This window comes from Phoxinus phoxinus (genome assembly GCF_949152265.1).
Source record: "Phoxinus phoxinus genome assembly, chromosome: 25".
Classification (NCBI taxonomy): domain Eukaryota; kingdom Metazoa; phylum Chordata; class Actinopteri; order Cypriniformes; family Leuciscidae; genus Phoxinus; species Phoxinus phoxinus.
Window position 1 is genome coordinate 19,085,348 of NC_136900.1, and position 18,409 is coordinate 19,103,756.

Sequence of the window (18,409 nt, forward strand, 5' to 3'; positions counted from 1 at the left end):
GCTGCTTGACTTAATTGGTGGTTTAAAATCTCATTCAATTATTTATAACCAATGGTGTGCAAAGCTGTGCTCCGTCTGCAATGAAGAGATTAATAAGATACAGAGCCATTTGTGTAATTAAAGCTAATATGAGGAATTAATCCAGGCAGAAGAATGAAGGAGAAAGTCATAAGAAAGATTGTAGATTAGAGCAGGAATCATGGCCGAGCTGCCTTGCGAACAGCAGGGAACAGGTTACGAAGGAAGACTTGGAGATTATATATGGCGTATTTGACTTCATAGGGGGCGGCGTGTCTGCCATAAACGTGAAGAGGGGAGAGATTACTAGCATGTGAGAGCGAGGAGGCTGGAGGGTGATTAATTAACAGAAAAGGTTTAGCGATGACAAATACTTTCATATTTGAGAGAGGTGATTTAACGGGCATTATATTAACATTTAATTGTAGCTATCGTTTCAAACCTCATACTATTGCTCTAATGAGTTGCCTACCTAGACCACACCATGAGGACTGTCCTAAAAGTAAGGCAGTAACCTTATCGACAACTTTAAAGAGTTCTCATTTACTCATCCTCATGTCATTCCTAACCTGAATGGCTTTCATTGTTTGGTGGAACATACCAGATGATATTCTAAGGGCTGTTTTAACTGTTCTTGTCCATACAATGGAAGTCAATGGGATGCAAAACAGCATCGGATTCCATTGACTTTCATTGTATGGACAAAACAGACTTTTTTTTATTTATTATTATTTTTTATTTTGGGTTGAACAATCCCTTTAAAATACCTTGCTTGCACTCTTTCTAAAGAAGGCTGAGGGGACATGACCAGAACAAAAGGCAGGAGACACGGCTGGCAGTCAATTAAACATTTTATTGACTTTAGAAAAATAATAATAAATCAAAAATAACATCAACAAAGACACTGAAGGTGACCCTTCTCACGGAGGTGACGGTCCCTTACCAGAACTGACTGAACAGACAAAATAAATTATTTTATACTGAAAGGTTCAACCATTTGATAATAATAGGGAATTTAAATAATATGTACACATACATAATACATAAACACACGTAAATGAAAATAATATTCAAAATACATTAACATTAATTATACAAGAAAAATAATACAAATAATAAATACATTCCTACATACTACCAAAATAAACAATAAAACAATGAAACAATAACCCCCTGCTTACACTGGGAAATGGACTGTGCCTACACTACCCAGAATTCTTAGGGATGGCATAAAATGAGGAACAGGAAGACCGCACTTCCTCTTAAACCCCCACCCCAGGAACCATGCTGCAGACATGAACCCCCGAAGATACGTTTTTGAAAATGAGGATATAAACTAATATTGATGTAAATTCTAAATAAACAAAATAAAGAAATAAAAGTCTTGGTGTCTTTTGTCATCAGTCTATTGTGGACCGTAGACTAGAAAAAGTTACCAAGCTCATATTTAACCAAACAATGAAAAACAAACATTTATACAAAAAATATAAACCAAACAAACTGTCCTGTGCATGTGTTTGTAATAAAATGCACATTTTAATAAATAAATATTGCGGGATAAATTTACCCCGCAATCAGGGGTAACTTATGACATCGTCACAAAGGCAATCCCAGAATCCACTGCAACAAGCTCACTGTAAAGGTTATTTAAGATGGTGGATGAGGCAGAGAAGTTGATTATAAAATTGTTTGAATATACGGTACAATTAAAATGTTATAATGTTTTTGAAAAAAGTATCTTATGCTCACCAAGTCTGCATTTATTTGATTTAAAAATACAGGAAAAACTGTAATTTTATAAAATAATATTACAATTCAAAATAACTGTTTTCTATTTAAAATGTAATTTATTCCTGTGATGCAAAGTTGAATTTTCAGCATCATTACTCCAGTCTTCAGTGTCACATGATCCTTCAGAAATCATTCTAATTTGACTGTCACCAACGCATCTACCTGAATGATAAGAGTACCGGTACTAAGAATGTATATCCAATTTATTTCAATACTTGATTTATTATTTGATACAACAACAACTACTTAATCTTCTTTTGTGCGATATCTGAATACTCAAGAATGTAAAATAATAAAAACAGCCATAGGACATCTTTTGTTTTTAATAGGCAACTGCTGTTTTATTAAACACTCAATGTCCTAATTTACATATTAGTTAGTTTCTTTATAACAAAAAACTTTCTTGAAAGTGCAGTCAGTAATTCTTAGCAAAATACTGCCAGACTTCTTGGATTTATACTGACACCTAAGCTCAGTTTTGGTCACATTAGATCATGCAGTGCAACATTAAATTCAGTTGTTGCTTGTAGTTTTAGATTCAGTATGCTAATAACCCAGTGTCCTAAAAAGTTGTCACAAGTGTTCTTGAATAAGTAATATATTATACGTTATTCATCTAAAATTTTGATTACAACATTATGACAACCAGTTGAGAACTATTTTACCCAATGTATGCCTGTTATGCAGTTTCAACAAAACTGCGCTGTCAGTGTAGCAACATGCTAACATTTCTATGCTCTGTGTTTAACGCAAACAGTCACTTACAAGGCTCCTCCATCTGTATGCACTAGATCGCAAGGCCGCTTACTAGATTTTAGAAATGAGCTTATGTAACAGTCTTGATTTCAAGCAGAGGATATGGACGACTAACGCAACTCTCTCTTGTGCCAAAATACAAATGTATATCTGTTTCGTTTGGGATCTATCACATTTTTACCAATATCTTTTAAAGCAAAACTAAGCCTGAGGGTTGCAATTCAATACTGATATATAGAGCCTTCAATGGTCAAAAGTTAAAGATTGTTTATAAATCTCTCATAAAGTCTGGGAAAGACTGTGTGTGGCAGACCGAATTATGCTTCCCCATGAATAAAACATACCTGCTGTTCGCACATTAAAAACATTTAAATCTTCTGTCTCGCTTTCTCACCTCCCCCTTTTTTTTCAAAATCTAGATGGAGTGAGTCGATAAACAACTATAGGACGGCTCATTGCTCAGGAGTCTGAGAAAATGACTGCGGAACTGAAGACGCCTTTAGAGTCGCTCATCATGAGACGCACTGATTCAAACCCTTTTGTTTGATTTCTAGAACAATGAGCAATTCCCTTACATGTGTATTTACATAAATATGAATGTTGAGTCACATCTCCCACTGGCAAAAAAAAACCTGCTCCATTTATATCTCTATTGTGTTTGTCCCTTTTCACAAACTCGCTCAAGCATTTCGCCTTATCGAGTTTCATGTGAACTCGAGCTCTGCCTCCGGACTCGCTCCTGGCAGTCAGATTACTCACATCTGAATAGAAATCTGTGCCGCTTTTCCAGCCTCAATCGTACCCCAAGTTAAAAAAGAAGAAGATAGGGAATCACCTCAAACCTGACAACATGATGTTTTGTATATAATTCAAAACTGTTGATGCTGTTTCGAAGAAGTATGGTGCAAGTTTCCACTGGCAACGGAAAGGGACCTACTGACAAACTGCTTGGCAACACACAATACCACTCTGGAAACTTTCTAGGAGTAAAAGCAGAAAAACAAGAGAACAAATGAGAGCGACTCGAAGTAATGAGCAGTACAGGACCATGCCTGGACACACGACCAGTCAATCAACTCTGTAATTGGCTCTTCTCTAGTAAAACCCATAATACTAATCAGACCTACTGTACATTGAGTTTGTTTGGAGAGTTCTGTGACAATGAATACAAAGAAACTGATGAAGAACTGTATGAGACAAGCCAAAAATAGAAAGACAGAAAAGTAGGAGTTATAGAAAGCTTTTCATAAGTTTTGAAGGAAAGCAAAGTAAAAAAAAAACGATGAAACCGTACAAATGAACGACGGAAAGAAATGTAGAATGGGATTGAGAAAAAGAAAGAAGGCAAAAAAAACCTTTACTTATGGCTCTGACAGCCTTCAAAGTCGGCGCCTGCAGCTATTCTGTTTGCAATGCTGTCACACAGTAATCCAATTGAGAACCTTTGGGTGGTAAACACATGGGAAAAGAGTGAAAAACAAATGTGAGGTAGAGAGAGAATGTGAAGGGGGCAAAGGAACAAAACAAAAAAAAGCATATCATGACAACCTCGGGCTGGATGTGTACAGAAATGATTCTGCCCTGGCTAAAGGGCAAACAACTCGCAACAAAACAAACACATTGGGACTGTCTATTGTCTCGCGTGTTTGTGTTAGGAACATGTTTAAGGGCAAAGCCTTGTTGATTCCTCAAGATACTCTGCAAGACAATGATGAAAAAGTCAGAAGCAGAGGGACTGGTCAAAATGTAATGTGCAAAACTCAAACACCATGATAAATCAACCAGAGATATGCTTGTTTTGGTGAGGTTGCACAAAATCTTTTCGATCCTGCACCCCAAAATGATTTCATTAGCCGAAGGAACTTTTTGAGGAATTCTATTTGCTGCCTTGCAAGGAATCCTACATGTAGTAGCTAGCAAGAACTAACAATGAATAATATTACATTTTTAAATCAACATTAATCCAGAATTCCAGATTAGAGATTAGGTAGTTTTGGTATGTTAATGAATACATGAATTAATGATAACAAATCAAACCTTACTGTAAAGTGTAACCTACAATTACATTCAAAAACCAGAAATTATACAATACTATCCTCATTAAAGGGTTAGTTCACGCAAAAATTAAGTTTCTGTCATTAATTACTCACCCTCATGTTCAAGACATTTGTTCATCTTCGGAACACAAAGATATTTTTGATGAAATCCGAGAGCTTTCTGTCTCCTTCATAGACAGCAACGCAATTATGACTTTCAAGGTCAAGAAAGGTAGTAAAAACATTGTTAAAATAGTCCATGTGACTACTACAGTGGTCCAACCTTAATGTTATGAAGTGACGAGAATGAAGTGAGAATACTTTTTTGAATGAACATTTTTGGGTGAACTAACCCTTTAAAGTGTTGTTTAAATATGAATGCATTTTTGTGGTGGATTATGTGTTGGAGTCCAAGGGGTACAGGATTTTTGCACGACACAATCATGAAAAATGACAGACCACTGTGCCACATTACACAATCAGCCATCCATAAAGTGAGGCTTATTTTATCATAACTTATAACTACTGGTTATGGCCTGCAGACAACGCAGACAGCCAGTCTATAGGGAGAGAGGGCTGACTTCATTACCTAATCGCTACAATACAGCAAATCCTACAGCCTCTCAACACTAATTTCCTGCCCTGTCTGCCCTCGTCGAGCACGGCTGAAATCATTTTCATAAACAGCATTGAGAAAATAAGTGCTCTAACCTGCGGGGACCCAAATGCAGCTTTCACTCGGCATGATTGGCTATTTTTTCCATAACAATACAGGGAGGTTGAAGGTTGATCTTGTGGAGGCATTTTATTACTGTTGGTGATGGGCTCTGAAGTGGACATGTTAGCCTGGATGGACCCTAAAGAGACCTTTATTCTTTGAAGAAATTTTCAAATGTAGTTGTTTTTTCTAAGTTCAGTTTTTAATTGATGTGATTACCATGTCCAATTTAAATTTAAATCACAGCTTCAGGAGTGAAATTAGAGAAAACACAATTAACCAAACTATTTAGGAATACCAATTAAACACTGCTGCGGTGCCCGAGGAATATGGGAGTCTTAACTTATGCACAACTCTCTGTAAAATGGAAGTAAAAGGTCATACGGTGAGTAATGCACCCCAGGATCGATTTGATTCTCACCCCATTATCCATATCTGGCCGCCAGTTTCTCCCCCAGTTTCTCCTAACCTTTTGGATATTATTTTAATTCCACAATAGTTTCTCATCGCACAAATGTGCAGATGCAGCAGTGAAATGCTTTAGGTGTGTGTATTCTTCTTTACCTCCACCGCGTAGATGTCCACTATGTAGTCACGAGTCAGCTAGTTCACAGTCCACCCACTGACCTGCTGCATAGAAAACTGGAAAGCACTTTTACTACCTGATTGGCTGACTACAAGGTAATAGGTTGATATATTGTTTAAAGTTCTGTGGTATCTACAGTGAACCCCCACTAAACAGCGCAAGAACAAAACAAACCATGACTGACCATACATCTCAGTCAGGCGGCTTATGTTTAAGTAGGCGGTTTTTGGCCAGAATAAGCTACAGCGTGGACCAGACTTTATTTTAGTCAGAGTCGCTTAGGCGACGCGAGTTCAAGTCCCGGCTCGAGGTCCTTTGCTGGTCCTGTTCACCTCTATCTCCTTCCTGTTGTTTCCTGTTTCATCTACACAGTCATATTTAATTAGGCATAAAAAAAAACACAGGCCAAAATAGGTCTGGCTATTAAGATCAGGTCACATTTACCATTGCTCTGAGAAATTTAGCAAGCAAAAAATCTGATAATCACACCTGATACAGATCAGAATTTGTTGCACATGCTTAAAACACAAACATTCGCATGAGATCGGATTTTTTCCGCATCCGTTCTGAGTCACTTCCAAATGTGGTTTTAGATCAGATGCATATTCAATATCAGGACACCTGACCTGGGTGTTAACGCGTATATCCGATTCCCCTTGGAATTCCAAGCCATCACAAGGCGAGGGCAATGTCGTATTATGATGCAGACGTGCCTGTATGCGCTCGCACAAAAACTCACAGATTTGTCTTTTACTAAAGTGGAAACTTTATAGTTAAGAAAACACATATACTAGTTTTCAAACTCTGCCACGTGAATCAACAGCTTCACTACTGAAGGCTACATCATAGGCTATTTCTCAGCAAATGAGGTGATAACTTTTCTGTTTTTGTAAACAAACTTACAAGCATCATTACATACAGACGCACGCAGGCAATTCTCTCTCTCTCTCTCTCTCTCTCTCTCTCTCTCTCTCTCAAACCAAGAGTCAACCATGTTGCATAGTAAAGCGATCAACGGAATCATTTTGGGAGGGGATTAAAGTGAATGTAAACAGGTTGGACAAAAAAAAAAAACTGCATATGGTCAAAAATCTGATCCCTGCATTAAGACATGCAGTGTAAACACAGCCTTCAATAGGAAACCACACGTTTGGGAGTTTTCGAGTGAGGGAAAAAAAGTTCCCCATGCAGATTTCAATCATGTTTATATTGGTCACAAGGATTCGCCATGCTGACCAACAGAACAGTGCTTGGTTTGAAACAGGGCTCTACAGTGCGACCATTTCAGTCGCACTTGCGACAAAAAATTTCTGTGTGTGATCATATTAGATATTTAGGAGCACTTGTGCGACTTACCCGATCAAAGCTAAAAACTACAACTCTAGTTTTGCCCTAACAATGCCCTTACACGTACGTTACGTATCAACAGTGACGTTTCGGACTGTGATTGGTTGCTTTTCATGCCAGTCAACCAAGCGGCGTGAAAAAGTTTAGAGACGACTGGCATTGAAATTGTCTTGTGTTGGGATGAAGAGTATCACATTTTACTTTAAAAGTTCAGTCTCAAATGAGGCAGAACAGAGTAGCTTCGAACAAAAAGAACAAGAACAAGATGTTGGTCTGTTGTTCCTTGTAAGAAGCAGGTACAGGTTCCAAAAAGAATGTCTAGACGCTTTCCCGGGGCTACAATACGAGCAAGATAAAGATGTTATGCTGTGCAAATACTGCAAAGAAGCCAGTGCAGAATTAGCAGGGCCAACAATGTTTGTGTGCGGACATTCACACTTCAAGCGAGAATCGCTAGTGAAGAATTGCAATTCCCAGCGTCATTTACGCTGCAGGGACATATTCATTACCGGGTCGCAACCAAGGTATAGTGTAACCAAGGTAACACAAGGTATAGTGATTCTCACTTTAATATTATGGGTGTATAATGACATTTGGGTTGGTAAAAGGCAGAATTTTTATTTGTTGGCTGTCCTTTTAAACACATTTTCAATGAAAGTGACTTCTGTGTGAGCTGTACTTCATCATTACCTTACTGTAAATTAACAATGGACCATTTTCCCCACAAAATTGTGACCGCACCTTTAGACTCTTAGTCAGCTGGCGCGCGAGTGGTTCAGACAAGATATAGCCAGATTAATCTGGGTTTAGAGCCTCTTATCAGACCTGAGAGCACTGTTTGAATCTCTAAATCCATTTGGACTGAAACTGTGTTTTCGAATTGAAGATTACTTCAACATTATTTTTCGCTATGTGAAACTGATTCTATCAAGCCACAAGGGCTCTTATTGCCCGAATAATTTCTGAGAAGATAACATTATTGAAATCAGTGACATGAATGATACAAAAACTGAACCACCTCTTTTCTAACAAATTTCCCCCAGCCATTTCATTTCAAATAAGCATCCAAGTCAATATATCTTTGTTTCTTGGCATTTATCAGTCAGACAGTAAAACTAGAGTTTTATTCTAGAGAAAAGTAATAGCACGCCTTTCCTTAAATGTGCAAAGTAATAGCACACATTTCTTCAACAAGCCATATGATCTGATGTATTACTCATGTACTAAGTACCAATGAAGCAGGGATGAGATGCACTAAATGCAAGGTTGTCTCAGGTTTAAGGGTTTATTTGAATTTCTAAAACAAGTTAAATCAATAGTAATAGGTATGCCTGCCTTTGGGGCAACGGGGTAAAATGTCTCACCAAGGGGATAAAATCGTTTAGCTTTCCAACTCCATGGTCACCGTTACGTGAAATCGATATAATCTTTATATAATATTTATATAAGCATACCTGAACTTTAACCTTCAGGCTAATACCACTCATTTGGGGCCCTAATCATGAATTTTACATTCTATTAGGCCGTAATGGGAAGGTTGATGTTATTATTGATTAAAATGAGTCTATGGCAACATACTGATGCTGCGCACAATGAAATGCTGCCATAATCAATAAATGGCAAAGGCTGAGGACGGAGGATAAAAATGGCAGCTCTTCTGTTCACACACAATAGCTATATTATTATAATTGAAGATGATTTGACAGGTCCTCAGTGTAATAAAAGGAAGTGCATTCTAAATCACTGCCTTTTTTAGCTTAGTGCCCATATAGAGCAGCTTAACTTGCCAAAAGCAAGTACTGAACACCTCCTTATCAGTCCTTTATCAAAAACAAACAACATACAGGATCTGCAAATGTGAGATTGAAGCTTGTGGGAAATAATACACAGGCTAGAGGAAATATGTTAGGTGGTTGGAGGATTAAAAAAAAGGATGTATAAATAAAATATGAAAACAGACGAATTCCCCCTGTATTCTCAGACTAACCCCCAATTTCCACTAGATGCGGAAGGGCTGCGTTACGTTTCCGGCACGGCGGCGGAGTCAATCGGTTTCCATTAAAGTCAATGTGTGTATTTCCACTGACTGCGGAACGGCTGCGTTCCGACTCCGGCGATCCGCAGCCCTCCGGAGCAGATACGCATAGCTTCTATTTTTGCCGGATGCCGGAGAGCTCCGCAGCACTACAGGGCAGAGTGCGCAGGACAGGAAGTCGAGCAAAAAACAGAACAAACCAAAACAAAATAAAAGATCCGTTTAATTTTCAAAATAAAATACACCGTGATCATGGCGGATCATATTTCCCTACACTACACCTTGAAAATGGATGGAAAACTGTTCCTGGTTTGGTGGTTCTGTTTATCGAAACTACATATTGCTCGATCACACGTGAATTAGCGAGATCTCGTGGGTCCTCGGCCGCAGCCGTTCCGCAACAAATCCGGACCTGGTGGGTATTGACGGACGACGGAACACGGAGCTGTCACGCAGCGGAGCCGTTCTGCAGCCGTTCCACATCTAGTGGAAATTGGGGGTAAGGCCCGAATTCTATTAGAAAATACTGTAAAATAGGTAAATAAATTAATACTTTTTTAAAATGTATATAAAAGTAAAATGTAAAATGATTGAAAGTTTAAAAAAAAATTAAGTTTCTATAGTTTTTCTTTCCTATTGTGACATATCTGAATAAAACAGCTTCTTGAACGAGAAGGGCGGGACTTGGTTTTGTCGCTGGGGAATTGATTGGACGGTTGGATTGTTGTGGTTTGCTATTGGTCGATCTCATGTGATTGACAGGTTGTCCCGCCCTTGTACCAGTAAACACATCATCAGAGAAGAGAAGACGCTGCAAGAGGGAGGGGAAGTTATTTTGATTAAAGATTATGAGGGCACATGAATTTTAAAAAAGGATGATGTGCATGGAAAAATTCTTAATAAATTCATAATAAATACGGCAACATTCCATAAAAAAAAAAATAAGATGTCAATTTTGATTTCATGGTGACTTGAAAAGCTGTTAACCTCTTTGACAACCACTGAGCTCTGGGTAATCCAAAGGCCAAACCAAAGGCACTGAACTATCTCACACCTGTTGGTTTTGGCACTTTCAGCATCCGTGGGACGCTCCCACGTCCTGCAAACCCAATACAAATATCTCAGCGGAGAGGAAGAGATCTGCAGGGACTAATCCTACATCTTTAATTCACAGCACATTCTGTCATAATCAATGAAAGCACTGGCAGGCAGCTCCTGCTTGACTGACACGCTAATGAGAGATATGTCTACACCATGAACATGAGAGCTATTTTTTGTGTCAGAAATAAAGAGTGTAGAACCTCTTTTGAGGATTTTATGAGGATTTTACTTTACTGATTGCCTCATACAGTGTATGTGAACATGTATGATCCACAAAGTCTCACAAAAAAACTAAATGGGGATCTATTTTCCACACAATAATTAACATTATTTAGGGGAATCACTCTCGTATTTAAATAGGATTATTTGCGAGAAAGCTCAAATATACAACAGGTCACTTGGTAACCTGGCTTGTCGTCATAAAAAATGTGTGTTTGTGATTTATGAGATCTTCAGAGTTGATCTCAGTCCTGCTTGGCTTGGCTCATACTAATTGACTGTGATAGTGAGTGCAACAGTAAAGTCTACAAAGGGTTTTCAAAGAGTTGAGTTAAAGAATAACTAAACGCTTTAATTTGAGGCCAGTCCACTCACACTGAAGTAATGACTATTAAAAAAGCAAACACAAAACGGAAATGGGGAGAAGTAGGAAGAAATAATGAAATAAGATGCAATAACATACAGTTTTGTCAGAATCTTAAATGACTAAATTCACAAAAACAACTTGCTCTTAATTTTATACATCATTAGATAATTATTAAAATGGGCAAATATTTGAACATATAGGCCTATGTAATCATTGCATGATCAAATGTTAGATTAAGGTCACAGGAATTTTATCTGTGATAATTCAAAATCATTCAAAAAAGGATACTTCTGTTCTGATCCTACATGCTGATTGGTCAATACAAAGTTTCATACACGAATCTAACCAACCTATTTAAATTAAAATCAGCTAATGGAATAAGTGTTTGCCATCACCATAGATGTTCCATTTCATAATTGCAGACCCCCGGATACGGTTAAACATTGAGAAAAATGGTCATGCACTCGCGTATGATACAAGAATCTCGTATTAATTCAGTCACACGTGGCCTTGACCAATGACGTACCAGAGTCCATACATTCTTCTGTTTAGCCTACATCATGGTCCGTCTCTGTCATTCTCGTGTTTCTTAACATTGTTTCTTAATACAACAATCAACCTTTTTTTTTTTTTTTTTTTTTTTAAAGCAATGCTTCATGGGATTGCAGTTCTTTCCTTCACAAAAGCTGGTAAGTACACAGTCTTGAAACTTTGTTTTTTATTTAGATTTTTTAAATAATTTTTTGCTTCAAATCAAAGTTTATAATGTGCTTCACCTCGCAGCTGCTTGGTTTGGTTTATGGCTTATAACTCTTCATTGAAGACTTTTTTAAATCTTCCAGAACCAAGTCCACTGAAGAAGTGGGCAGTCACTGTTGCACTCCATACAGGTTGCATGAATACCCTTTTTTACTGTCTGCACTACAAGTGATGAGTGACAAAACTAGGATGCAACAAAACTAGTGATAAACCAACCAATAATTGACTACTCAGTGCAACCCCCATCAGACATTTCATCTACTCTTCATCTTCTAAATAATGAATGACAACACAAATCAAGACTCCCAGTGTCCACAAGTCTCTGGTGAAACACTGAGGCGTAAGCCACAAAAATCCCACAGAAGCCGAAAAGATGCTTTGATTTCTGCATGATGGCCAGTGAATGACAATTTGAAACTTTGATCAGCCAACCCAGAGTCCTCCACGTGTGCTTGAGCGACTATCGGACCAAACTTCAAAGAGCTGCTTCCCATCCAGTGCAATTAATAGAGCGGAGAGTCAACTGATATGACATGATGATCCTGTTAGGACGTGAGAGGCATATCCTGTTCTAAAAGATACTAATGAAATTAAGCGAGAGAAAGTGATGAAAGCAAGAAAGAGGGTTGATTGACAATGAAAGACAAAACACTGATTCGAACGGCTTGTCTGAGACTGTACATTGATGCGGCGGTCTTATTTTTGCCTGTTTGTTATTTGCTGGAAACGTTACATGCCTCTTCGTACCATTAAACGAACATGAAAGACTTGAATAGAGATAAAAAAAAAGTGAGTGTGTGAAAGAAAAAGAAAACGGCATAGAGGTAGGTAAAGCAATTTTAAAGTCCACACATATAATTCAGCCAGTCAATTTGCAATAATTTATCAGCTGACCAAAGCCCAGGCTTCTTCTGCAGGTCCAAAAATAAACACTTCTTGGATCTGGGATTTTTATAGGTAATCCAACGGCTCTAAAAAAAAAATTTAGCTAGTTTGAAACTTCCTACAGACATAATTTATCTTTTAACCAACCACCAAAGAGAAGGAATCCTAGTAGACATAATATTACAAAAAGAATGGCAGTGTAGTGACCCAACTGATGCTATAAGTCCCATAACTACAACAACATGGTGGATGTAGTACGTTTTCTTTCATATTTCTTTCATACGACACAATAATAGTCGATAGAGCAATTTTTTTAACGGTCGCAAATTCGTTCATCATTGAACATAGTACCTACTCTCAAACAATATGCATTTTCAGACTCGGCTTTAGTTTGAAGCCTGTGTAAATGAAGCAAGTGCCCACCAATGCAGACACACAACACAACAATAAGACAATAATTCTACAAACTCAAAATGACAACATGAAAAAGGTCACTTCAACTATAGACACTTCAGTCACATCCTAATGGCCCGCACACGCTGAAAGTAGTATATTTGATACGGAAATTAATTTGGTTCTTGCCTCGTAGTAACTGCGCACGGCGTTGCAGAAAGCCTCATCGGCGACAATCTGTGTCTCTCCTTTCAGGAAGGCCTGGAAACGCTCCTTTACCACCTGTAACTGCTGCTTGTTTAGCTGAGAAAAGAAAAGAGAAAAAAAAACAAGTTTACTGAAGATGTGATCAGTGGAAAATCAGTGGCATCAGTGAATAAGAGATATAGTTTTTAATAATGCTTTCTATAGCACCTCTTCTGGTAACACTAAGAATGCGATGCGGTGCCGTTGAGCGTGTGTCAATATAAAAATGCCATTTTCTGCTAAATTGTTATTTGTAATTGCAATTCACTAGTAAAAGCACATAGAAATGGCTTTCCATAAATACAAATATCCTCATTTTACTCGTTTGTATTCATAAATGTTTTTTGCCATTATTGATGTTTTGGTTATGAATAATGAGGGGAAAAACACAATTATTTTCCCATCCCTTAATGTGTTTCCAAAGCTGATGCAAAATCAGCAGGAACTGTGGCACAAATGCATCGGTAATGTTTTAGAGGGAAAACATCTTTATTCAAAAATACCGATTTAAAAAAAATGCTTTTTGCTTGAAAAAATAAATAAATAAATAAAAACATTAGTCATACTCTTTGATGTTGTTTGGAGGGGATTATATCCAATCAAGTTTACCCACAGGGCGCATAAGACTAGGTAGCTTCAGAAATCAGGACTATTAACAGTCATAATCATACTTATGACTCATAAATTGACATCCAGGATGGCCATTTCAAAAACCGGCTTTGGCACAGACCTTGCCTATGGTTGGAAATTCCTATATAGAAGGAGCCGTCAAGTAACAAAACACAAATACATGAGACGGCAGTTCATATCCCACCCCAAAATGCAGTTCAAACAATCTGTTCAAAAACATTTTTTTTAAAGAAATTAATACTTTTATTCAGCAAGGATTAAATAACATTTATATTGTTATAAAAGATTTCCATTTCAAATAAATGCTGTTCTTATGAACGTTCTATTCATCAAAGAATCTAATTATTAGTATCAAAACTGTTTTCAACATTGATGATAAAAATAAATGCAAATCGACATTTTAGAATGTTTTTTGAAGTATTATGTGACACTGAGGAGAGGACTGAAGTAAGTTTGATAAAATTATTTACAGTTTTGGTGAGCATAAGACATTCAAAACCATTAAAACATTAATGGTTAAAAGATAGTGATCTCCCACACACCCACACAATCTCATTCATAAATTACATGTATATTATATGATTGTATATGATGCATATGATTAATGTATATTAAACCTTTGACAAACTCACACCGGAACATTCAGATCTGCGCTGCCACTGATGCTGACCCAGAGAAAGTCAAATCATGTGTAAGTATGAAACAGCTTTACAAATCTTTTCAACCACAAATAAGTTTATAGTTCGGATAAAAAAGACTTATGTCTACGGAAGCGATAAAAGTAGTCTCCTTTTGAATTTAACGACGCTTCAAATACCGATTGTATTAATTACATCGTTACACCACCAAGTGGTGACAAGTGACTGTTAAAAAATGTACGTGTCATTGAATCATTCATGCAATATATTCGTTCAAAAATGCTGATTCATCCAGTAATAAAACAAATGAAGTATTTATTAGTCATTGCATCATTCATTCAAATTTTTTTTTGAATAATTCAGATAAATTAAACATTTTAAATAGACTGCAGCAATCAACAATTTGTCAGAACCTCTTGTAAATGACATTATTTTATTTTCAATTCATCCAAAATTGTGCAGCTCTAGTTAAAACATTTCAAAATGCACCTGCATTGTTTTGCATTTTGTGACTTTCAGTCGAATAAAAGACTAAGTTTCGAGTCATATATTTCATCATTGAAGATTTCTTAAAAATAGTGCTAAAATAATGTCTTATCTTGTGAACCCAACATTGTGTATCGTCTTGTGAGCTAAGTGTAACGTCACACCCTTAACTGATACATTGTACGAAGTGTAAACAATGAAGAAGTCAGATTTGTTTGCAAATAAAGCATGTAAATAATAGCCTGGGAAAACCCTGACGAACTTCCAGGAAATTTTAGATTTGCTCTGCAAGTCCGTCTGGCCAAGAGCCCATTTCCAATTTTTCCAAATCGAGGCACCAATCACAAACATTGAGGCAGGCTTTACACGATGACGATCACTCTGATTGCTTTAAGGTCTTTCCAATTGACCCTTCGCAGGGAGCTTGATTGACAGGTGATCTGACCAATCATACTTCACCATCCGCCATTTTGTCCGACAAAGCAGTCAGGAGAGTTAGTAGAACATGCGAGGATTTGAACTTGAGAAGCGGAGTGTACTGACGCCTTTCCGCGGTTAAAACAACATTCCTTCTGATGTTCATTCATGTTTTTGATACTATAAATAAACTAGAAGGAAGAGATGATCGGTTCACGAGCAGCTTTAACTGATGCTCTATCTGTCACGACACATTAAAGAGCCACAAAACGGTATTGTTTAAATTTATTTTTAAAAAATGACCAAATTTGAAAGGTGAGACTTTGTTTAATATGTTTAATATCAAAAGTAACCTGGTCTGTCCTGTCTGTCAGTGTGTTGTCAGTGTCCTCTCTGCTCAGCCATGTATTTTACACTGCGTGAGAACATGGTGTGTCTGTGAGAGCGGCGTAGCTTATCGGACATAGCAACAGTAACTAAGGGGGGGGCGGGTCTTTGTGAACGGTCAATTGCGCCCAGAGGCATTTGAGCGACGTCCATTGGTGACGCCCCTTTGGAAATGGGCTGTGAATGAACCTTCCCCAAACCCACTCTCAGTTACGACTGAGGTGTCAACCAGGCTATGCAAATAATGCATCGACGCTAAGAGTTTCAAGCAGAAAGCTATGCCACGAATCACTCTTGAAGGACACAGGTAATTCTTAGGACATAAATGGTCATTTCAGATGTACAGTAAAGCCCTATCATATTACCATTTTTAACAAATTCAAGACACAACGTAATCGAACACAAAGCGATCGCTGACCCTGACCGTGATCCTGAAAAGCAGTTGAGTTTTGTAGCAAACTGCTCTGTTTATTTCCCTTCCTGTTGTATAGATGGTGAACCCTCAGGCAAATGTAACAGATGAAATGTGCTACGACTGTCAAAGGTTTTAAAGCCACTGTAAATTCCCACCGAGTTGCAGCAACCTACAAGATATCCTTGATTTTGATGCCATGAATCTGTTAGACATCTAAAGTTATGCCTCGTGAAGTCTTTGAATTAGCATTCTAGCAGACATCCGTTTCTAAACACAAACAGATCCCATGCTGATTCAAACACATACAGATGGTACTCAACCAGAATGCCTATTACCGCCGCGACAGGCACCGCGGCGAAACTACCGCGGTAAAAATAATCCAGTCGCATTTCAAAGTCATTCGCGAAATGACCGCCAGGTGGCGCAGAGGGACATTGTGCAAAACAGCCGCTATTGCCGTATTTTGAAATGTAAGCGGGGTTTATGTCAATTAACAGATGAAATAGGCTACTATAGAACATTGTTTAGGACAGAAAAATAGAATCATAATTTTAAAATAGAGACGAGAACAATATAGCCTTTATTTCATATTGTGTAACCTAGACGTCGGTGGGCGACATAAGCCTATTGCCCGTTGGGAGCAGCGTGATAAAATAATAATAATAACAAAAATAACGAACAAAAATAAATTAGGTGCAAAGAAGCTGATTATTTGTTTACTACTCAACTGAGGAATGAGACGAATGATGAGCGCTTTTCTGGAAGAGATTGGATAAACCGGGCATTTTTAAATAGCTATTCATGGCCGAGTGGTAGAACTTACGTATCGGTCATATGGATGACACGGGTTCGAATCCCGGACAAACAAAGATTATTGTACATTTTATATTAGCCTATTAATGCATGTCATAGCCTATTATTAATGCAGATAATCAAACAAACAAAACATTTTTTTTATACAGGATAGCCTTTTTTTTGGTTCATATAGCCTAGAGTTTGTAAAACATGGTTTTAATAAGGTGCGATTTGCCAGGGGGACGGGGATTTCCTTCTGGTCTAAACATCCCTGCTTCTGCTGAATTATTTTAATCCCCCCTCCCTCCACAGTAACCAATGCTATAAATTACTTCACCAATAGACCATTTAAAATATATAAAATAAAGATATGCAACAGGCACGTTTAAACGACAAACAATAAAATCAGAACCAGTTTCAGTTCATGGTTCCAGTGCCTTAATGCATGCACGGCTTTCAAAATGTCACAAAGCGTTTTGAGATTATTTTGAATAAAATATTGAAGTTTTTAATTAAGTATTTTGGCACACCAGGCCGAGTGGCGCTATCCATTGTTCTAAAGTCGGGTTTTATTCTGGCATGTTGAATTAGTGTTCGACAGACGCGGCTGCGCGTTCATTTGGATTTATTTTTCTCATAACAGACAGCTAAAATAACTTAGGCCAGTTAGGCTACTCCGTAGTTTTTTAGTCATACAGATCAGAGTAGAGTAGCCTAGCCTACATCGGTCAAAACTGTAAACTTGTATTCATATTCAAACTTTTATTCAAAAGTTTATCTGTCGTCTCTGCATGTCTCCGGGAACTGCGCGTCACAAAAATGAACCGAAAGCCACTTTCCTCCGCTCAGTCACGATAAGAAATTGGCTATGTCTAAAGCTTTTAAATGTCTAAATATTTAATAAATGTTATCTGATTAGGTAATCCGTATATGAAACCGAGAGGTGCAGATCTACTCAAAAGCTGTGAGCGCTTCCCAATGATGAACGGACAAGGGTGAAAATCTCGCTATAATTAAATGTAGTCTAGGCTAAATCACCCTGAATTAAATTGTAAAAATAGATCAGATAATTTATTTGTCGAAATGTTGCGATATTGTTTCATTTAAGTTCATAAATATTATATAAATGTTATTTAGTTTAGCAGCAGCACAAAGCACTGTGGTTCGAGATTTATATAAAAAATAATAATAATAGATAATTCACAAATCGCGCACCCTGGTTGTAAGGATCCAAAGATCCCCGTGGAATTTAACATTGAGTTGAACATTGTATTCATGACAACAAATGAACATGCGTTTGAACAAATTAACATGCGTTTGTATTTAGGCTTGCTTGGAAAAAGCTGCCCAAACCGAGGTAGCGTTTTATTTCTTCAATTATTGA

General features: G+C 37.6%; 1 protein-coding gene across 10 annotated transcripts in view; it reads right to left on the reverse strand.

Annotated features, from left to right (window-relative positions):
- Positions 1–18,409, reverse strand: part of cadps2 (Ca++-dependent secretion activator 2) — a 134,340-nt gene that overhangs the window by 89,325 nt on the left and 26,606 nt on the right. For all 10 annotated transcript variants that reach the window (XR_013796524.1, XR_013796525.1, XR_013796526.1 and 7 more), the window contains exon 2: positions 13,201–13,314. Coding sequence is in view for 6 of the 10 variants with exons in the window: in XM_079603803.1 (XP_079459929.1) it covers positions 13,201–13,314 (114 nt within the window). In the remaining 4 variants the exon portion in view is untranslated. The remainder of the gene's footprint in view (positions 1–13,200; positions 13,315–18,409) is intronic.